General features: G+C 38.8%; 2 protein-coding genes across 2 annotated transcripts; one reads left to right on the top strand and one right to left on the bottom strand.

Moving 5' to 3' along the window:
- Positions 1-943: 943 nt before the first annotated feature.
- LOC132553142 (replication factor C subunit 3-like) lies at positions 944-10,714 on the top strand. The gene is made up of 8 exons (XM_060217356.1): positions 944-1,037; positions 1,630-1,835; positions 3,583-3,680; positions 3,983-4,164; positions 7,522-7,658; positions 8,383-8,481; positions 9,106-9,175; positions 9,722-10,714. The coding sequence occupies exons 1-8, from the start codon at positions 951-953 to the stop codon at positions 9,908-9,910; spliced, it is 1,068 nt and encodes a 355-aa protein (XP_060073339.1). The 5' UTR covers positions 944-950; the 3' UTR covers positions 9,911-10,714.
- A 1,457-nt stretch (positions 10,715-12,171) lies between these two features.
- Positions 12,172-23,834, bottom strand: LOC132553153 (DAP3-binding cell death enhancer 1-like). Its single transcript, XM_060217375.1, has 10 exons — positions 23,724-23,834; positions 22,009-22,129; positions 20,780-20,930; positions 20,217-20,477; positions 19,553-19,837; positions 18,660-18,812; positions 17,761-17,853; positions 16,266-16,425; positions 15,911-16,030; positions 12,172-15,051 (listed from the first exon to the last, which is right to left on the bottom strand). Exons 1-10 carry the CDS (start codon positions 23,752-23,754, stop codon positions 14,636-14,638), a joined length of 1,791 nt encoding a protein of 596 aa, XP_060073358.1. The 5' UTR covers positions 23,755-23,834; the 3' UTR covers positions 12,172-14,635.
- Between the last annotated feature and the right edge of the window lie 90 nt (positions 23,835-23,924).

The following is a 23,924-nucleotide window of genomic DNA, read 5'->3' as shown; positions in this document are numbered from 1 at the left end:
CATGTATACACCACAATGTCCGCATGTCACTTTACGTTAACATTGCATTCAGGATCACTTGAGCCAATGTTTTGCTCATAGAATCAGCCATCTCACCTATACCTTATCTGATCTACCAATCTCAATATCAATTTCTCTAGGACATCTCGATTGGTTCCTTGTTATTGTTCCATGTACAGAAAATTAATAGATGTTAAAAAATCCAGGACAATACAAATGTACAGAAAATTAATAAATGTTAAAAAAATCCAGGACAATACAAATGTACAGGAAATTAATAAATGTTAAAAAAAAACAGGACAAAACAAATGTACAGAAAATTAATAGATGTTGAAAAATCCACGACAAAACAAATGTACAGAAAATTAGTAGATGTTAAAAAAACAGGACAAAACAAATGTACAGAAAATTAATAGATGTTTAAAAAAAACAGGGCAAAACAAATGTACAGAAAATTAATAGATGTTAAAAAAACAGGACAAATCAAATGTACAGAAAATTAATAGATGTTAAAAAATCCAGGACAATACAAATGGATGTTTACTAATAACACATAAGGGTCATACAAACATTGTTACCTTTTCTTTGAACATGGATACAGATCCATTCAAGAGTTTCCATGTAGATTCTAAATCTTTCTTTTGTTCATATTTTGCCAAAGAGTTTTTTTTTCATTTTTGTTTGGATTATGATTGTTGACATGTTGATAATTTCTTGTTCTTTTCGGCTGCATTGAAGTTCAAGTCAGTGCAATCTGGCCATTTTGAACGAATACCTAGAATTTAGAGCTAATAGCATCAACCATATAAATAATAGTGTCCCTATTCGATGAATCCGTGAAACGCTTTGAGAGATCGCCGAGAAAGGCGTACTTAATTCAAGCGTTAAATAGATTCCGATCTTCCCGCGAAATTGCAATTTCTAGCAATCTTGCCCGCCACAACGACGAAATGAGTCTGTGGGTAGATAAACACCGCCCTAATTCCCTTACTAAACTTGACTTCCACAAGGAGCAAGCCTCCCATTTGAAAAAGCTGGTATGTATAACACAATAAAGTATTCGCTGAGTCATATTAGCCATAATTACATCATGATTTATAAATGGAAACCAATCGAGGTCGACAGCTACCGTACCACGAAGCCTGGATCCATATCCATGGTGGTGTGACGTATAGTTAATCACAGCTTTGTTGTCGTGTCATGTGAATAAAAATCGGCAATGAATAATAGGTCATTCTTCTTGCGGTTTTTTTACTATGAATGTACAAACATGCATGCCTTAAGTTATATTGAATAGTGTCATTTTGATGGTTCATTTCTGATTCTAAATAATTAGTGAGTTGTAAGCAGAGACATGAAAAATTAGCATTTCGGAAGCATATGTTGTCTGCTATCCACTGCTCTTAAAACCAAAACAGCCAACAGCGGTTGTAAGAGTTTTAAAAGTAAAACTTGTATATCGGTTTTGCCAATGTATTCATGAATTAATTTTACACCCACTTGACTGTACGCATACAGTTCAATTTCAAATTATGGACACTCTTGTTCAAATATGTGAAATTGTTCTTAGCTGCTTAAATTGGTATCAATTTAATTTCATCAAAATTGCCTGAATGATTACATTTACAGGTGAACAGTGGAGATTTTCCACATCTGATCGTGTATGGACCATCAGGGGCGGGCAAGAAGACAAGAATCATGTGCCTGCTTCGTGAGCTGTATGGATCTGGGGTAGAAAAGCTACGAATAGAGCAACACAACTTTACAACACCTTCTAATAAAAAGCTGGATATATCTACCATCTCCAGTAACTACCACATAGAGGTTAACCCAAGGTTTGTACTATAGACCCACCCATGGCCACAGATGTGTGGATGGTGGTGAGCAAATTAAACTGGGTCGTAATGTTAAAACATTTGCAGTAGGTGTCAACCCGAGGTCAGTACTTCATAGACCCACCCATATTCACAGATATTTGGGTGGTGGTGGGCAAACCAGGTCATAATATTGATACCTCTAATAGGTTTCAACCTGAGGTCTGTACTTCACAGACCCACCTACAGATGTGTGAGTGGTGGTGTGCAGACCCCGGGTAATAATATTAAAATGTTAAGTATTTCTGAGACCCTCATCATTGAAGTATGTATGTATGCTCGTAATTTTAGAATGTTTTAACGTAGAAGACATTAACCTATAGCAAACGTTTGTAAGACCCACTGATTAGGGTGCACTGATGCAACATGAAGCATCAGGATTCTAGTTCACCAGCTTTTATGTTCTCCTTTCATTGCTGTGATACAGCTTTTGATTTTTAATAAAGGTGGGCTGAGTTCTGCAGTCGATGGTTTTATTTACAAATACTGCTTCTGTTTACTTTGTTATGTACTATTGCCTGAGAAAGACAATGAAATCTGATTGGCTGACCTATAAGTATCTGCTGAGCCTTACACTGTAGTAGTGACACAAGTTTGAAAAATGCCTTGAAAGCAGGTGAGAACCATAGTATCAAGCAAAACCCAGGGCTCTCAATCTGCCAGATTTGATTGGCCCCATTTCCAATGCAAAAATAGTATCTTTTTTTTTCCAATTTAGACCCCAAGTTTTCCCCATTCTAAGAAAAACGTCAATATTTTTCCCAATTCTAAGGGCCCTGGGCCCCAGTCCCAAAATGGGGTGTGAGAGCCCTGAAACCAATAATATATTATCATTAAATCAGTCCATACATTACAGAAAGATACTTCCATTTTAGATGCAGCCATTGATCTACAATTTATTTTCACAGTGTAAAATTAAATATTTCCAAATGTTAGATGAGTTCCATCAAAACTTTATGAGTACAGGACTCGCATGTAGACTTATCACTGGGATTGTGGACATTTATGGTTGAGAGTTTGAGAGGTAATCTGGAACAAATATACAATCAGTAGTTGAATATTCTTATTTTTCAACTGTATCAAATCAAAATTAACCTGTGTGACACAAAGACCTATCCACAGAGATAGAACAGTTTTAAGTGAAGTGAGGGTGGGGATGGGGGGTGGGGGGTTCATATGTAGTACTTTGTCATTTTCAATAGAGGTCTATACCGATCAATACTTCACAGGGTGACAGTGGTCAAAGAGGTCAACACAAGGTCATTATTTGCACTTGTATAATCCATAGTGGTCAACCATCTTTGTTTTTTTACACAATTATAACTCCTACCACAGCTATATTTCATCTGCATCAAAACGACAGGCCTCAGTTTTGTCAACAGGTGAGTGGTGAATCATAATATCACTAAATGTCGACACTTGCATTAAAGCCATAGGTTTAATTTTTTAAATGTGGGTGGGGGCCAAATGGAAGGGATAAACTTATACCACAAGATTTACACTTTTACCTGTGTAATGAGTACACTGTAGCCTGCAGGTGAAGTATGGCTTGGGTACATGTGCATGTGATGTTGAGTGTAAAATAGAGGATCTTAATATGAATACAGTTTCCTTTCAGAATTATTGAAATGGGAATCAATTACAGTCCAAGTCTGGTGATGTGATTGAGTTTGAGATTTAGTGTAGATTATCCAATATTTATTTACAGTGATGTGGGAAACAATGACAGAGTTGTCATACAGGAACTTATAAAGACAGTCGCACAGACAAACCAGCTGGAATCTTCTTCACAGAAAAGCTTTAAAGGTATTTCAATACTATTAAGTAGAAAAACACGCTGGAGTCATTATCTGAGAAAACGACTTTTGTTATGATTATATGTATAATTACTAAGTATACAAACAGATCAGCATGGATAAGTTTAAAGGTAACGGATATCATAAACGATAAGTCCAGGATTCAATCCCAAAATGAGGCTGTAAGATAAATCTTGAATGCAATAACAATCATAATCTACTCTGGGATATATGTCTTGAAGTGTTATGGTCATATTACGTTTAAAAAACTGATGTGGTTTCTATAGTAATTGTGAAACTAATTGATTGCAGTGGTCATTCTGACAGAGGTTGACCGTCTCAGTGTAGATGCCCAACATGCACTGCGACGGACGATGGAGAAATATATGGCAACCTGTCGCTTAATCCTCTGCTGTAACTCTACTTCTAAAGTCATTCCCGCCATCCGCAGCCGATGTCTTGGAGTCAGGGTAGCAGCTCCCTCTATAGATCAGGTAGGTACAGGTGTCAGGGGGTTAGGATAGTGGCTCCCTCTATAGAACAGGTAGGTACAGGTGTCAGGGGGTTAGGATAGTGGGTGTCTAGGGGTCAGGGTAGTGGGTGTCTAGGGGTCAGGGTAGTGGCTCCCTCTATAGAACAAGTAAGTACAGGTGTCTAGGGGTCAGGGTAGTGGGTGTCTAGGGGTCAGGGTAGCAGCTCCCTCTATAGAACAGGTAGGTACAGGTGTCTAGGGGTCAGGGTAGTGGCTCCCTCTATAGAACAAGTAAGTACAGGTGTCTAGGGGTCAGGGTAGCAGCTCCCTCTATAGAACAGGTAGGTACAGGTGTCAGGGGGTTAGGATAGTGGGTGTCTAGGGGTCAGGGTAGCAGCTCCCTCTATAGAACAGGTAGGTACAGGTGTCTAGGGGTCAGGGTAGCAGCTCCCTGTATAGAACAGGTAGGTACAGGTGTCAGGGGGTTAGGATAGTGGGTGTCTAGGGGTCAGGGTAGCAGCTCCCTCTATAGAACAGGTAGGTACAGGTGTCTAGGGGTCAGGGTAGCAGCTCCCTCTATAGAACAGGTAGGTACAGGTGCTAGGGGTCAGGGTAGTGGCTCCCTCTATAGAACAGGTAGGTACAGGTGTCAGGGGGTTAGGATAGTGGGTGTCTAGGGGTCAGGGTAGTGGGTGTCTAGGGGTCAGGGTAGTGGCTCCCTCTATAGAACAAGTAAGTACAGGTGTCTAGGGGTCAGGGTAGTGGGTGTCTAGGGGTCAGGGTAGCAGCTCCCTCTATAGAACAGGTAGGTACAGGCGCTAGGGGTCAGGGTAGTGGCTCCCTCTAGAGAACAATTAAGTACAGGTGTCAGGGGGTTAGGATAGTGGGTGTCTAGGGGTCAGGGTAGTGGCTCCCTCTATAGAACAGGTAGGTACAGGCGCTAGGGGTCAGGGTAGCAGCTCCCTCTATAGAACAGGTAGGTACAGGTGTCTAGGGGTCAGGGTAGCAGCTCCCTCTATAGAACAGGTAGGTACAGGTGTCTAGGGGTCAGGGTAGGGCTCCCTCAATATAGAACAGGTCAGGTACAGGCGGCTCTCCCTCTAGAGAACAATTAAGTACAGGTGTCAGGGGGTTAGGATAGTGGGTGTCTAGGGGTCAGGGTAGTGGCTCCCTCTAGAGAACAAGTAAGTACAGGTGTCTAGGGGTCAGGGTAGTGGGTGTCTAGGGGTCAGGGTAGCAGCTCCCTCTATAGAACAAGTAAGTACAGGTGTCTAGGGGTCAGGGTAGTGGGTGTCTAGGGGTCAGGGTAGCTGCTCCCTCTATAGAACAAGTAAGTACAGGTGTCTAGGGGTCAGAGTAGTGGGTGTCTAGGGGTCAGGGTAGCAGCTCCCTCTATAGAACAGGTAGGTACAGGCGCTAGGGGTCAGGGTAGTGGCTCCCTCTATAGAACAATTAAGTACAGGTGTCTAGGGGTCAGGGTAGCAGCTCCCTCTATAGAACAAGTAAGTACAGGTGTCTAGGGGTCAGGGTAGTGGGTGTCTAGGGGTCAGGGTAGCAGCTCCCTCTATAGAACAGGTAGGTACAGGCGCTAGGGGTCAGGGTAGTGGCTCCCTCTAGAGAACAATTAAGTACAGGTGTCAGGGGGTTAGGATAGTGGCTCCCTCTATAGAACAGGTAGGTACAGGCGCTAGGAGTCAGCGTAGTGGCTCCTTCTAGAGAACAATTAAGTACAGGTGTCAGGGGGTTAGGATAGTGGGTGTCTAGGGGTCAGGGTAGTGGGTGTCTAGGGGTCAGGGTAGCAGCTCCCTCTATAGAACAGGTAGGTACAGGTGTCTAGGGGTCAGGGTAGTGGCTCCCTCTATAGAACAGGTAGGTACAGGTGTCAGGGGGTTAGGATAGTGGGTGTCTAGGGGTCAGGATAGCAGCTCCCTCTATAGAACAAGTAAGTACAGGTGTCTAGGGGTCAGGGTAGTGGCTCCCTCTAGAGAACAATTAAGTACAGGTGTCTAGGGGTCAGGGTAGTGGGTGTCTAGGGGTCAGGGTAGCAGCTCCCTCTATAGAACAGGTAGGTACAGGCGCTAGGGGTCAGGGTAGTGGCTCCCTCTAGAGAACAATTAAGTACAGGTGTCAGGGGGTTAGGATAGTGGCTCCCTCTATAGAACAGGTAGGTACAGGCGCTAGGAGTCAGGGTAGTGGCTCCTTCTAGAGAACAATTAAGTACAGGTGTCAGGGGGTTAGGATAGTGGGTGTCTAGGGGTCAGGGTAGTGGGTGTCTAGGGGTCAGGGTAGCAGCTCCCTCTATAGAACAGGTAGGTACAGGTGTCTAGGGGTCAGGGTAGTGGCTCGCTCTATAGAACAATTAAGTACAGGTGTCTAGGGGTCAGGGTAGTGGCTCCCTCTAGAGAACAATTAAGTACAGGTGTCAGGGGGTTAGGATAGTGGGTGTCTAGGGGTCAGGGTAGCAGCTCCCTCTATAGATCAGGTAGGTACAGGTGTCTAGGGGTCAGGATAGCAGCTCCCTCTATAGAACAGGTAGGTACAGGTGCTAGGGGTCAGGGTAGCAGCTCCCTCTATAGAACAGGTAGGTACAGGTGTCTAGGGGTCAGGGTAGCAGCTCCCTCTATAGAACAAGTAAGTACAGGTGTCTAGGGGTCAGGGTAGTGGCTCCCTCTAGAGAACAATTAAGTACAGGTGTCAGGGGGTTAGGATAGTGGGTGTCTAAGGGTCAGGGTAGTGGCTCCCTCTAGAGAACAAGTAAGTACAGGTGTCTAGGGGTCAGGGTAGTGGGTGTCTAGGGGTCAGGGTAGCAGCTCCCTCTATAGAACAAGTAAGTACAGGTGTCTAGGGGTCAGGGTAGTGGGTGTCTAGGGGTCAGGGTAGCAGCTCCCTCTATAGAACAAGTAAGTACAGGTGTCTAGGGGTCAGGGTAGTGGGTGTCTAGGGGTCAGGGTAGCTGCTCCCTCTATAGAACAAGTAAGTACAGGTGTCTATGGGTCAGGGTAGTGGGTGTCTAGGGGTCAGGGTAGCAGCTCCCTCTATAGAACAGGTAGGTACAGGCGCTAGGGGTCAGGGTAGTGGCTCCCTCTAGAGAACAATTAAGTACAGGTGTCAGGGGGTTAGGATAGTGGGTGTCTAGGGGTCAGAGTAGTGGCTCCCTCTATAGAACAAGTAAGTACAGGTGTCCAGGAGTCAGGGTGGTGACTCTCCTCAGAAACAGGTAAATGCATGTGTCTATGTCATGGCTCTCTTTATAGAACAGATATAAATACAAGATTCAGGATTAAAAGTGAATTGTAACCAATTACAGATACTGTATAATTATTTATCCTATACACTAACCTTTGTCAGCATGTTATGATGTATTTTGTTTGTCTTCCAGGTTGGTCAGATCCTCCAGAGTGTCTGTAAAAAAGAAGGATTGACCTTACCTTTGGAACTAGCAACAAAAATTGCCACAAAAAGTAACAGAAATCTGCGTCGTGCCCTATTGATGTGTGAGGCTTGCAGAGTCCAGCAGTAAGTGACTCAGGTGTTGTCCATTTGTAGGTCACATGTAATTCAGGTGTAGTCCATTTGTAAGTCACATGTAACTCAGATGTAGTCCTACAACAGTAAGTCACATGTAGCTCAGGTGTAGTACTACAACAGTAAGTCACATGTAACTCAGGTGTAGTCCTACAACAGTAAGTCACATGTAACTCAGGTGTAGTCCTGCAACAGTAAGTCACATGTAACTCAGGTGTAGTCCTACAACAGTAAGTCACATGTAACTCAGGTGTAGTCCTACAACAGTAAGTCACATGTAACTCAGGTGTAGTCCTACAACAGTAAGTCACATGTAACTCAGGTGTAGTCCTACAACAGTAAGTCACATGTAACTCAGGTGTAGTACTACAACAGTAAGTCACATGTAACTCAGATGTAGTACTACAACAGTAAGTCACATGTAACTCAGGTGTAGTACTACAACAGTAAGTCACATGTAACTCAGGTGTAGTCCTACAACAGTAAGTCACATGTAACTCGTATAGTCCTTTAGTAAGTGACTTACATGTTGAAATTCCTTTTTTTTCTGGATATTTACATTGATTGCAGTTAGATTGCCTTTATCAGTACAAATATCTATATATAACTTTACCTGGAGGAATATGAATGTTTTATCCTAAATGGGTACGTAGCATGTAATTATGATATAGGAATTATTGTATGTCCCTGAAGTCCTATGGTTTGATGTCCATAGATATCCCTTCCGACCTGACCAGGAGGTCACAGAACCCGATTGGGAGTTATACCTGAAAGAGACAGCAAATCTCATAGTCCAACAACAATCACCTAAAAGGTAAACTACTACAATGATCCTAGGAAAGATCTTGTCCTCTGCCATCAAGTTTTAAATATATCCCATATTTCATCTTGTCTTTATTTTTTTTTTTTTTTTTTTCCATATTCTACATTTGCTTCTTTTACTGGAAGATTTAATGCTGAAATTAAACAAGCAAAAGTTAATTGAGAAAGTGTTACATGACATAAATTTAGTTCCTTTGGTCCTTTTAAGTGATGATAATATGACTGCTAAAACCAGGTATTCCTGTTTTGGCATCAAATTAGCCTGTGTACGTTATTTCAAGATAAACATCTAATCACGTTGTTCCTTGACTGATTATGTATTGTCAAGTCCTTTGATCATTCAAATTTCTAATCAATTGAGGTTCAGATGTAGTAGAAGATCAGGGTCTCGATCTGCCAGACCTGGGACCGATATTCGGCCCCATTCCCAATGCGAAATAGTATCTTTTTTCCCAATTTAGACCCCAAGTTTTCCCAATTCTAAGGAAAACGCCACTATTTTTCCCCATTCTAAGGGCCCCAGTCACAAAATGGAGTGTGAGAGCCCTGAAGATGATTTTTGTAGTAGACAGAATGCTGAATCCTTTTTAAGTGTATGTTTACCTTGTATTTTCAGACTACTGGAGGTGCGGGCACGTCTGTATGAACTGATAACGCACTGTATACCAGCTGACGTCATTATGAAAGTAAGTCAGGAATCATATATATGTAAACCTTGTATTGTGTTGAGGTCACAAATCATAGAAAAAAGTCTTAATAGTGTTATAGAATGTACTGGTCTAAATTCTTGTGTTCATCCTTAAAAGAGGTCCAATTGGCATGTTATTCCTCATTTTTTCCATTATGTGTGAATGCTCAGGTGTAATTAAATTGTTACAAATACAGAAACATAGGAAACTTCTGTAACTTCATACTTCGCCATTTCTCCTTATGGGGAGAAACTTTCAAATTTTACTCCAATTTTAGGAATTATAAGTTATTAGTAAGTTTATAATTTCAACCATCTATTATGAAAACAGCTCAAAATATCTGGTTTTAAATATTTAGTTTGTGAAAAAGGAGGTCTGTAAATACACTTTTCAGAGGCTTCTCATGTTCTCAGCAGTGAGCAGGTACGATGCTTTTACTTCTTTGTGCCATATGTACAGTTCCTACCTAATTCTTACATTACAATGTATTTGAGTACTCCTTCTGTTGTCAGTTTGCCTAACTCTAATGTATTGTTACTTCAGGGTCTTCTGAAGGAGCTGGTGAAGAACTGTGACGGGGAACTGAAGTTAGAGGTAGTGCAGTCTGCAGCATACTATGAACATCGTTTACAGACTGGACAAAAGGCCATCTACCATCTGGAGGCTTTTGTGGCAAAGTTTATGGCGATCTACAAACGCTTCTTTGAGGAAGGCATCGCCGATCTGTTCTGATGGATATTGTGTTTTAAGGTCTGTTATGCATGTTAGAGGAATGAGTTACTGAGTTTCCTGTTAATTTCTCCACCTTGTTATCAGGAGACAGAAAGGACAGGCCTATTTTCCAGAGGAGTACTATAGCTATACTTGGCTGCATAGGGACAATTCTTATGACCATCCATCCAAACTTCACCAATTACAATGGTAGCAGTGGTCACATGAATGTTTAATGTTTTATTAGAAGATGATGTTACTCAGTGCCTGTTGTATATAAATAGTGGTTTCCAGGATACTGCCATATAGTCTCTAACATGGCCTAGATGATGGTTTACAGGATACTGCCATATAGTCTCTAACATGGCCTAGATGATGGTTTCCAGGATACTGCCATATAGTCTCTAACATGGCCTAGATGATGGTTTCCAGGATACTGCCATATAGTCTCTAACATGGCCTAGATGATGGTTTCCAGGATATTGCCATATAGTCTCTAACATGGCCTAGATGATGGTTTCCATGACTATTACCATTGGAATAGTCTCTAACATGGTCTACATGATCGACTCTTGTGGAAATGAATTTAATCTGTAACTGCATTCTGAAGTGAAGTTGTCAATATAGTGGCTTGTAAGAAAAAATGATTCAAGATATGAAGGTTTTCTTGGTGTGTTCTGTTTCAATCATTCAGATCAATCCATCATCCGTAGCAACTGTTAAGTGACAATTGTTTGGTAGTAATTTTTGATGGCAAATGTGATGGACAAAATAATGTCATCAGAGTAATGTATATCATTATACATTAAAAAAATGAAGTTTATATGCACTATTAAAAGTTTCAAAATGCAAAAATGTAGTCTTTGATCTGTTTGAAAACTGGCAAGGTAAAAAATTACCATCCAAAATTGAACCACTTATAAGAGTTGTGTCTGGATGTGGCTATCCCTACATATCTCACCTTGATGTTTGATAGCTTCCTATCAGCTTGCCATACACTTTTGTATTTTTTGGATATGGATTGTGTTGAAGAACATTCCTGTAGGCTAAATTTGTCCACTTTGAATATCATTATTCCCCTACCATTGTATGGAGGGGCATATGTCTATCTCATTGGTCCCAAAGCAGTGCTATCCCTCCAGCAACTTCATCTCTTAAGAGAATTTGATAAAACTGAATGGAATGGTTACCTATGACCTCACATTAGTTAATGTTTCAGACTTCAGAGATCACAGTTGATACCATTACTATTTTTTCAATTAAGTCAACCTTACCAACTTGTCAGAGGGGTTGTTAAAGTCACTAGGACCAAGTCTTGTGTGAAATCCAAATCATGTAGATGTAACAGAAATGGATACACTGATTACAGATGCCATGGACAAGATTGATAACACTATATTTACTCATAACAACAAAAGGTCACAGTGACCTATATTTACTTTTCCAGCTCTAAAATTCCTCATCAGTTCTACAACAATGAATTAACTGTAGGACATTAATTAAAATTCACAGATTTTGTTAGTCATAATTCCATAGAAGTACATTACACTTAGACTATACAACATTATTATTATTGCAGGTCTCTTAATTGTTAGAAGTTGTTGAAATATATCTAACCACTGCTACCTTGAAAGTGAATGAAGGTCATTCATCCTAGCTTGCTACTGACCTCCAAAAGAAGTCCTCTAAGACAAGAGGCCCATAGCCTTAAATGGTCACCTGACTAATCTGAACCAAACTTAGACTGCCTTAACATTGCAAGTCACATCAAATTGGTCCAATTATAGAACTCATAAATATCTTAATGATACAAGGCAGTATACCAAGTTTCATCAAAATCTGTTCACATGTATCCAAACTATTGTGTTCACAAGGTCCACAGGAAACAATTGGTCCATTGTCAAACTCATCTCAAATCTATTAACATTAGGCTGCATGTATACCAAGATTTATTCAAATCTTCATATTTACTCAAGTTATGGTGTCCACAAGATCCAATGGAAATAGAAGTGCAAAGGGCCACAACTCTGTATATTAGAATGAAATTGATGCCATTGTCAAACTCAAAATTTAAGATATTGTTATAAGGCTGCACGGCAAGTTTCATTAAATTCTATTCATAGTTACTTTATTCATTGTGTACACAAGGTCCAATGGAAATATAACTGCAAAGGACCATAACTCAGCTAAATTTTGATATCTAGGGATGTGAGCTTGTTTCAGGCCCCAACCCCCAAGATAAGAAAAAGGGAATACAAGATAAAAGAAAACCATAAACAGTGTTGAAGAGTTTTATTAGTTTATTACTCTCAAACTTACAATGAGTATATATAAAGCTACATTGAAACATAACAAAATAATAAAAACAAACAAAATCATCAAAACAATTTCTTCACACTCGGGATAAAAGGTTGGTCAGAGATCCATTTTAGGATCTGACAATACTTCCACTTTGGGAAGTGATAACACAAAATCAACTAACCTCTCTCACTTATGTTAACCAGTCCTCATTTCACCGAACCTCTCACTTCTGCAGAAAAAAGTTCTTCTCGCCTCTACTCTCAGCAAAACAATCCTTTCTCATTCAGCTTAATTTGTCTCTTCAACATAGAGTAGTAATAACAAAAGATTTAGATATTGATCCTCCTGGTATGCTGAAATGATTCCAGGAACATCGATAAGAAATCAACTGATCAGTTGACCAGTATCATGTGAATTTGTGATATTCTGTGATTTTTGGAAATATTCAGATTTTTGAAAAGATAATTTAGTGAAAAAGTAAACACAGGAATCCATTTCCAATAAGTTGTCTCTGATTAATTGAAATTTTTAATTAAATTTGTCAGTTACCTGACTAATTATTACCACTGTACAATGTCCTGAGAGATCAGTTTTGGAACAAATTTATAACTGCGCTTTGGCAGTTTATAATACATGATTGCAGACAGAATCTGATTCTTTCTACATGGAATAAAGCATGGTAATACTTGTGAGTTTAAAACTGTACATTATAAAACAAAAGAATATTTACAGTCATTTGAATGATAGTAATGTATGTTTGTGTAGCTATGGATCAAGGTTTGACTACCAGACAAAAACAACCCCCTATTAGTCTGGTAATGAAATGAGATTTTTCGTGATATCAAAAATTAGTGTGGTACCCTGCTTTAGATTAGTTTTTGTTCTTTCATGTGTGGGACTGCATTGGGGATCTTATTGTAGTTCTGGTAACTCTGACCTAATTACTGGAAACTTAAGGAAAAGTGTGGGACATTACATATATGTTTGTGGTCACAACAGATGTCAACCCAACATAGGATTTTAACAAGAGGCCCATGGGCCTTAACCGTCATCTGACATAAAATACAAGATTTCAAATTTTGAACTTAAGAAGTCGAAAATGTGTTTTCAAGATGGCAGCCATGTTGGATTTCGGACCAACCCGAAATAAACACACTTTGGTCAGGATCATGTCACGTTCATTTCAGGTAAGTTTCAGCTCAATGAGACATGTAGAACTTGAGAAGAAGTTGAAAATGTTTACGACGGACGATGCTGGACAAAAGGCGATCGCAGTAGGTCATCAGACCCTTGGGACAGATGACATAAAAATATATTTACGTGGTCATGACAAATGTCACCTCAACATTTTTTCAAAGATAAAAACAGTCCAGAAATTCCATGAATCATCGTAAGAGAACTACACCATATTATATGTTACATTGTATACATACAGTTGCTATACCTGTATCTGGTTGATATTTTCTATAAGGACTACCAACACATACGAAAGTTTTGTTACTACAGAAACTACAAGTACTTTGAATTTAAAGAGGGTGGTCAGTTGGCACAGTGGTAACGCACCTGCCTTTCACCTAGCCATCCCGTGTTCCATTCCCGGAATGGATGTGAAAAGGTATGGGGTCACCTGCCCAACCACGTGGGTTTTCCCTGGGTACTTAGGGTTTCCTCCCACAATAAGACCCCTCGCGTGCTTACATCCGAACCAACAAGAGTGATTAGTATCAGTTAGAAAAACATCCTTCATGATTGTTGTAAAATAAAAAAAGTTTATTATTATTATAAACATGGATTTCTGCACACCAACATCAACAATGCACCAGAGAAAGTTTAACTTGGTTTTGTTCTCCAGCTAGTAATTACACACACAAACTATTGTACAACTCAATGGTTTGAACTCGTATTGATTTCATTCCATCCAATATTATATAAATTTTCTACCATAAACAGAATCCAGTTCTGTCGTACCTTAAACCAAGCAATCATCCGAATGGGAGGAATATGTTGGTGAGTTTTAGGAAGGAACAAAATAATCAGGCTATAATTATCACTTGATGTCATGATCATCAAATAGATGTAAAAAGTGGGAAAGGTTTTGATAAACAGACTGTAAAGAAGTTTACCTGTGGTAACTTATACTGAATACCGTTTGATTTATGTAGGACTTTCTTGCTGAAATCTCCCTCAATTTCCTAAACCATCAGTATGCTACAAACACAAATCCTAACACATAGAATGATATGCCAATGTTATTTAAATGAAACAGGAAAATAAGAAGACCTATATTCCTGTGTTGATGACATTCAGTGAATACAGATGAATCAAAAGACCTTTTTTTCTTTGATTGACAAAAATGTTGGATGATACAGATAAAACAGCTTATGGTCCTTAGTTGATGACAGCTAGATAATACAGATGAATTTGATGACCTACGTCCACTTGCCATTAGGAACAGGAAATGGATCTTACATCAGGCACAGTGTTATTTCTCTGCAACATGGCAGATAAGTGGCTTCTGTCCTCAACATTTTCTTCGTCAATGTCAGCCCACGTGGGGGCACCACCAGTTTTACTGGTTCCAACAGTAAAGAAGTCACTTTTATCCTTCTGAATTCTTGTTTTCTTCGCGCCTACAAATTGAGGCTGAAGAATTGATAGTGATGCTACATCTTGTTGTACATCACGTTTCACATCTAGATCTTCAATGTGTTTGCGTAAGTAGTCACTGAGGGATGGAGAAGATAAAGACAATGGGATTTGTTCAACAGGTGGCATCTTCACTTTCAGTGGCTCCACCTGGATGGGGTTTGGGATCTGTATCTCAAGCTGTGGCTCCTCCACAAAGTCATACATGTACTGTTCTGTAAGGTAAGAAATTAAATATCTCTTTAAAAATCTTACTAGTACACATTCTGTCAAACTTTTACAATGAATATTACAGATCGCAACAAATGGACACCTATACTTATTAATAAGGAACTTACCACTATGATTCTCCCCAACAGATGGACAGCTATATCTGTCTATAAGGAACTTACCACTATGATTCTCCCCAACAGATGGACAGCTGTATCTCTCTATAAGGAACTTACCACTACGATTCTCTCCAACAGATGGACAGCTGTATCTGCCTATAAGGAACTTACCACTACGATTCTCCCAAACAGATGGACAGCTGTATCTGTCTATAAGTAACTTACCACTACAATTCTCCCCAACAGATGGACAGCTGTATCTGTCTATAAGGAACTTACTACTACGATTCTTCCCCAACAGATGGACAGCTGTATCTGTCTATAAGGAACTCACCACTACAATTCTCCCCAACAGATGGACAGCTGTATCTGTCTATAAGGAACTCACCACTACGATTCTCCCCAACAGATGGACAGCTGTATCTGTCTATAAGGAACTTACCACTACGATTCTCCCCAACAGATGGACAGCTGTATCTGTCTGTAAGGAACTTACCACTACGATTCTCCCCAACAGATGGACAGCTGTATTTGTCTGTAAGGAACTCACCACAATGATTCTACCTGATAGATGGACAGCTGTATCTGCCTTCAATGAGTTTACCACAATTCTCACCATGGACAGCTGTTACCGTTTCATTTTATTTTTTGCCTGTCTAACACCATCATTTAAATAACAGACAGTGGTAACTAACAGACCTATTTCTACAGAGTTTTGAAATCTGGTGTAATACAAATAACTTGCCTTTCCAGGTTGGAGAAGCTGTTTGTTGTGGACCTTCAAGATAACTGAGAGCACTTTCATTTCCTGCATCAGCAGCTTTCCTGTACAAGGTCATGGCTGTAACTTGATCCTCTGGTAGCCCTGTTTACAGATAAAACTTTTGTGAAATTCAGAATTTAGAAGTTGATGTACAACTTTTGTTGAAACAGTAAAGACTGACAAGGACATATACATTGCTACTTTTTTTGTACAACATTGTATGCCTGAAGTCATTTTGACACAGTGTTATCGATGATGGAGGAAAAAAAGTATACAGGTGGTGTTAGATTTTTAAGAAATAAACAGGACTTGTGGTAGTTTTCTATAGCAGACATACCCCCTAATCCGTGCTCATGGAAGAAGGCAAGATTGTAGATGGCACCATCATGGCCTTTGGTGGCTGCCTGGCTGTACAAATCTGCAGCACGACACTTGTTCTCTTCTACACCAAGTCCCTGCTCATAACACAGTGCTAGGAAGTACTCTCCATCAGAGTCCTGGAACATTAGCATTATTGTAACAATTAGTGGTAAGTAGGCCCTAGCATTATTGTAACAACTAGTGGTAAGTAGGCCCTAGCATTATTGTAACAATTAGGGGTAAGTAGGCCCTAGCATTATTGTAACAATTAGTGGTAAGTAGGCCCTAGCATTATTGTAACAATTAGTGGTAAGTAGGCCCTAGCATAATTGTAACAACTAGTGGTAAGTAGGCCCTAGCATTATTGTAACAACTAGGGGTAAGTAGGCCCTAGCATTATTGTAACAACTAGGGGTAAGTAGGCCCTAGCATTATTGTAACAACTAGTGGTAAGTAGGCCCTAGCATTATTGTAACAACTAGGGGTAAGTAGGCCCTAGCATAATTGTAACAACTAGTGGTAAGTAGGCCCTAGCATTATTGTAACAACTAGGGGTAAGTAGGTCCTAGCATTATTGTAACAACTAGTGGTAAGTAGGCCCTAGCATTATTGTAACAACTAGGGGTAAGTAGGCCCTAGCATAATTGTAACAACTAGTGGTAAGTAGGCCCTAGCATTATTGTAACAACTAGGGGTAAGTAGGCCCTAGCATTATTGTAACAACTAGGGGTAAGTAGGCCCTAGCATTATTGTAACAACTAGTGGTAAGTAGGCCCTAGCATTATTGTAACAACTAGGGGTAAGTAGGCCCTTGCATTATTGTAACAACTAGTGGTAAGTAGGCCCTAGAATTATTGTAACAACTAGGGGTAAGTAGGCCCTAGCATTATTGTAACAACTAGTGGTAAGTAGGCCCTAGCATTATTGTAACAACTAGTGGTAAGTAGGCCCTAGCATTATTGTAACAACTAGTGGTAAGTAGGCCCTAGCATTATTGTAACAACTAGGGGTAAGTAGGCCCTAGCATTATTGTAACAACTAGTGGTAAGTAGGCCCTAGCATTATTGTAACAACTAGGGGTAAGTAGGCCCTAGCATTATTCTGTGAGAGCTTAGCACTAGGTAAAATGCTACCATCAGAACAAGTGTCACACACTTTGTAAAGTATTATTACAGAAGTTTTTTGTCTTTTTAAAGATTACCCAATGCTAAACGGTTGTGTTAAAAGCTACTAAGCCCCATAATTACCTGTCTCAGACTTAAACTAATGAGATTATGTGTAGTAACTGGAAATCATGTTTTATCACACCAGAGAGGTCATCACAGACAGGTTGTGAACGGGCTAGGTAATTACAGACAGGTTGTTAAGGGGCTAGGTCATCACAGACAGGTCGTTAAGGGGTCATGTCATCACAGACAGGTTGTAACGGGGCTATCATACTGACGTAATACCAGCAAGGGGCAGTAACTCACATCCTGTCCAGCAGCAGCTCTGAAGTAGGCGACAGCTTTGAACAGAGATGGTTGTTTCTGCTCCATGATATGTACTCCCATGAATGTCTGGGCCTGAAACATTACAATTTTTTATACTAAGTTTATATTGACTTATCTCCCTTTGAATATATGGATATGGAGAAATGAAAGTTTCCGGGGATACTGCCTTGTGAATTACAATATTACTTATGATGTCTGCTACTTTAACTTCTTAAACAAGTGGACAATCTCTTAAAAAGTCTCCAAATTACAGACCATTTACCTGAGTAAAACCGACCAATAAACTACATGCAAGTCTCTAAGATGAATGTAGCTGAATATAATTAGATTGTTGAGAATTAATAGCTGGACTGTTGATGAATTGATAACTAGATTGTTGAGAATTAATAGCTGGACTGTTGATGAATTGATAACTAGATTGTTGAGAATTAATAGCTGGACTGTTGATGAATTGATAACTAGATTGTTGAGAATTAATAGCTGGACTGTTGATGAATTGATAACTAGATTGTTGAGAATTAATAGCTGGACTGTTGATGAATTGATAACTAGATTGTTGAGAATTAATAGCTGGACTGTTGATGAATTGATAACTAGATTGTTGAGAATTAATAGCTGGACTGTTGATGAATTGATAACTAGATTGTTGAGAATTAATAGCTGGACTGTTGATGAATTGATAACTAGATTGTTGAGAATTAATAGCTGGACTGTTGATGAATTGATAACTAGATTGTTGAAGCTCAATTATACAATATACATTAACTTGACTCTGCGACACCTTCAAACTAATATGCAGAATAAGCAGCCATCAATCAAGGTCTTTAAGATGTACCTTGGACATATTTAATGTTTTATGTTTGAATGTGAGAACCTACCTGAGCTAATCCAAGGTCAGCTGCCTTCTCCATAAGCTGTATACCGAGGGCAGGTGATGTGAGAGCCCCATCTTCTCCCAGATAGATAAGTGCTAGGTTGTACATGGCCTGTGGGTGGTTCTCCATCACTGCTCGCTCATACAGTTTCATAGCCTGCATATGTAAGTGCACAAGTCAAAAAATTGTCTTTCTTCGTCAGTTGTGTTACTATGTTCAAATACCAATTAACACAAAGCATCATAAACTGTAATGTATATTGATCTGAAAGTTTCAGATTTGAATTTCCTGTCAAAATTGTACTCATGTTTAATGTATTTTCTTTGTATAATTCATATCCATGTATATATATTGCAATCCAGTTGTTCATACATTGAACCACATACTAGACAATTTGCCACTCTGATCATGTCAAGATTTTCCAGCACTCTATGATCACAACTTCCAAACATTCTGTTTTGGGATGTCAAGGTGGTGTAGTTGGTTAGGCAATTGTCCAATTTCTTCGCTAGGTGATTTGATACTGTAGGTTGTGAGTTTGCGGCCCGAAGAGGGCACAAGCAAAAAATTGTCTCCCTTTGTCAGTTGTGTTACCATGTTCAAATATATTGATTCAAGATTGTTGAGTTCAAGGATAATTCAAGAATTATTCAAATGATAAACTTTGTACTCAATCTACCTATCAAAATTACCACAAAAATAGCCTGTATTGAACGTATCACCAAAAGACCTGTGTAGGGCTAAACAACTGAACTGCATGGAAGTTGCCTTCATCTATAATTAGAAATTGTCATCTTTCTCCAGAGAAGCTGCACCAACTCATCAATGACATTATTTCTAGGCATGAGTATTTTGATGCACAAAGACAATAAATATAAACATGACAACATATTCACCTGTTTAATATTTTTCTTCACCCCACGTCCAGTTTCATAACACAAACCCAGATTGAAGTTTGCCTTGCCATATGCTGAGCAACTAGCCTCAGCCCAGTGATTGGCTGCCTGTGTCAGCTGACCTGCCATAGCCTTCTTAAGTCCGGCAATGTTTTGTCCAACAGCAGCATAATTACGACAAATTGCTTCAAACTCCTTCATTACAGTTTCCAAAGGATCAAGAGAAGGGCTAGAGGCCAACACTTCTTCCTCTGCCACAAACCTATCATCAGTCTTCTCACCATCCTTCAGAAGAAATCAACACAATTACACAAATTACCTCAGATTTGAAATACAGATTGGGGAAAGTTAAGAAATTCACTGAATTGGATATATACTCAGAAACACAAGTGATGTATAGTAGAGGCAGTAGAAGGAAAGATAATTGGGACAAGTAGTAACATTTTCATTAGAAGGAAAAAATTGTTGATATGGAGTGATGGAAACCAATTTTCAAATAAACTGAATACCATCTCAGACAGATAAAACTTTCTATAATCTGTTTTCATATTAATTTCTAAACATTCAGTTACAAATTTCTGAAAGTTATTGTGTCCTAATGCATTAGGATATTCAGTCTTAACCTACATTCAGAATTTAACAGTTTCAAACAGGCACTATATACCTTAGCATCCTGTGTAGAAGTATTCAATAATGACGGATGTCTTTGGTATAGTTTTGACACTGGAGAGGTATGTTTCCTGTCTGAGGGAGGAGAATCATTTGTCTCCAGAACAGAATTCTTCAGTAGACATGGTTCGGGCAGTACACTCCTGATCTTGTAAAGCAAGCAGTGGGAACGCCTATCTTTGTCTTTCAACTTCTCCCATCTGTCTATCAACAGATGGTATTTGGTTAGCTGCAGGCCGACAACTACAATTGTCCCCTGTTAACATCAACAAACACCATGTAATATTAACAAATATCATAACATTAACCCACTAGTAAACATCATACACAATACACTCAACAAGAACTGTAAATAATATATAAAAAATAGAGATATATTTAAACTGCTTTGTTCCTGTATTAATAATGAATAAGATGTAGACAATTAGATGGATTTGAGTTTAAGAAAATGGTGTATAATTATGTCCCTTTTGTGACTCAGATATTGGAATATTATCAGCAAAACTTCTTTACCAACTGAAATACAATAGATACAGCAGAATCAGTGATTATACTCACCAATCCTAAAGCCTCACATGACCCTGGTCCACAGAACAGATTCCAGAAGTTTGGGGTGTGTCTGTAACCTTTCTCCTTGTCAGGTCCAGCCTCTTGTTCCCATTGGTAGTCATCATGGGAGCCTTCCTGATAGTCAGACCAAGCTCCTAGTCTGTAACAGCATTACATTCTTAAATAGAGTATAGACCATGCATATGCATACTGTAACTACATTCTCTCTCGACACCCAGGTATCGCTTTTACATATTAGGTCTAGATCTACATCTAGATAAAAACATCTTTGACTGAAATTTATCATAATACAAGACAGAAAATATTTTAACTCTCTACAAGAAGTAGAATGTCTCTAGACTTTTTATGTACTAAAAGTGCCAGAGCAATGAAAACTTACAAGTACATGTATTTGGGGAAAAATGAACTCAAGAACAGGTAATACAATTATTGTAGGGCTCAATCAGAGTGAATAATATTCAAAACTATTTGATGAAATATGAAGACCATCAACATCATATCTTTTTTGGTTCCCAGTAAGAATTGATGAAATGTTGGACACCAGTAGTATGTTTATTGTTGGTCCTAATCAGTGAAAACTATTTTAAACTATTTGATGAAATGTTGGACACCAGTAGTATGTTTATTGTTGGTCCTAATCAGTGAAGACTATTTTAAACTATTTGATGAAATGTTGGACACCAGTAGTATGTTTATTGTTGGTCCTAATCAGTGATGACTATTTTAAACTATTTGATGAAATGTTGGACACCAGTAGTATGTTTATTATTGGTCCTAATCAGTGAAGACTATCTTAAACTATTTGATGAAATGTTGGACACCAGTAGTATTGTTGGTCCTAATCAGTGAAGACTATTTTAAACTATTTGATGAAATGTTGGACACCAGTAGTATGTTTATTGTTGGTCCTAATCAGTGAAGACTATTTTAAACTATTTGATGAAATGTTGGATACCAGTAGTATGTTTATTGTAGGTCCTAATCAGTGAAGACTATTTTAAATGATTTGATGAAATATAATGTTGGACACCAGTAGTATGTTTATTGTTGGTCCTAATCAGTGAAGACTATTTTAAACTATTTGATGAAATGTTGGATACCAGTAGTATGTTTATTGTAGGTCCTAATCAGTGAAGACTATTTTAAATGATTTGATGAAATATAATGTTGGACACCACAGGGAGATTTATTGTAGATCAGCTATAAAATGATGTTACCTATACTGGGCTTTGTAGTGCTGGTGACAGTTCTCTGCACATTTCTTTGCTTCATCTAATTCATCTTCTTTACAGACACCAGATGCTGAGGCTCTGGGACCATGGAGGTGGTTTCGGACGGCTAAAACAAGTCAAAATTAGAGAACATCAATACAAAACTATATCAAGCAGAAAAAGATGGACAGGTAATACATGTATAGCAAGATAAAGATATTTTCAAAAGATGTCATTGAGTGAAATTTTAACAAAAATTTATGAAGAGGCAGAGATGCTGATCATGACCCATGTGACCCTGACTTTTTGCTTCAGGATTAATGAAATAACAAAATATTTAGTGACTTAAACTTATAATGTATCCGAATGACCTTGACCTTTAACCCTTAACTTCTTTCGAATTCAATCAAATCAGTTGTAGATAAATTTGGTAAAATTCTATTTTCAGATTCAGGCTTTGATGACTTCACGGCTTAGTGATCAAACTGAAAAGTTAATGCCAGAGAAGTCTGCACACAGCCCAGTTTCTTATCCTCTATATTGTAGCAAGCGCTTTATGGTATTGTGTGATAATTCAACACCAACAACCTGCCCATACTATCAACTTTAAACAGAAGTGTGGCTGGAACTTCATTACCCACAATACACTTGCCGCAGCATTTTAACATAACGAAAACTCTCAATAGCAAAGAGAAAAGAAAATGGTGGGAGAGAACATTCTGATTTTAATAATGAAAACTTGTGAAACATAAGCACCACCTTTACAAATCCGACTGAAACTATAATATATTGTCTTTCCCCATATTTTGACTACAAAATCCTTTCATTTTAAAGCAAAGATGACAGATAGTCCTCTCTGCAATATCTGTAACTCTAAAAGGGAAACTCTTGTGCATTTATTTTGAAGATCTTTTTTTTATCAATTTTTATAGTCTAAATGTGTTGTCAAAGACTTTATCAACACATTTATTGTTACCACTGAAACCGATAACCATCACAAATTTCAGTTTTTCTGAGCCAATACTCTGACAAGGTAATTGCTCAAAAATGTTTACATTTATTAAGCTAGTAGTATCTTTTGCTATGGGGAAGTTCTCCATTTAAATACTTTTTATGTTACCATGGAAACAGATAGGCCAAATCACAAACTTCAGTTTTTTAGGCAGTGCCTATTTCATATTATGTCCTTGCTCAGACACTGGGTGGGATGTCTTTACTATTTGTTTTGACTGACTTGATGATGATAGACGTCCTGTATTATGACCGGAAACAATTTTACTATAAAAAAACAAAACATCTCCGTACGGATACTTGCAAATTAATGCTTTGTTTCAGCCGATACCGACAGGTCCACACAAAATCTATCTCAAAGCAGCTTCCACAGAAATCTACTTAAATAATACCATGCTTCGAGTAGTTACCATCAGTGGAAATAAATAGACAGTTACACTGACAGAAAGGAAATATTACAATTGATCAAAAGTTTCGTGCGTGAACTTGGTTTATTTGAAATCTATGAATGTAAATTAACTATTAAGCTTTGACGATATGAGGAAGTAAATAGCGCAACAAAACAGTATTAACGGGTCACCTTGGAGCGTTTGTAATGTTCTTTAATAGACCGTGACGCCACCCCCAACATGGAAATACTCCCGAGAAACACATCTAATGAAAAACATCGTCCATTTCTTTAGGAATATTAAAAACCGCTGGATGCTTACCTCTGGGAATTCCACTGAGCCACCTCCACATGGCTACATAATTTTAGTAAACATTGAGAAATTAGAAGGTAAAAGTTTCCTACTCCACTAAGACCGGACACACGTGACCTGATTCGATGTCCTCGTATTAGATCCTCCACTTTGGAGAAAAATGCGAGAGTTCCGAATAGAAGAATTTTTCGGGTTTTCCTCTTACGTCAA

This window comes from Ylistrum balloti, unplaced genomic scaffold (assembly GCF_031769215.1).
Source record: "Ylistrum balloti isolate Yb309-2 unplaced genomic scaffold, AGI_CSIRO_Ybal_v1 Utg370298, whole genome shotgun sequence".
NCBI classification, from domain to species: Eukaryota; Metazoa; Mollusca; class Bivalvia; order Pectinida; family Pectinidae; genus Ylistrum; species Ylistrum balloti.
This window is presented reverse-complemented; position numbering and strand designations above follow the sequence as displayed.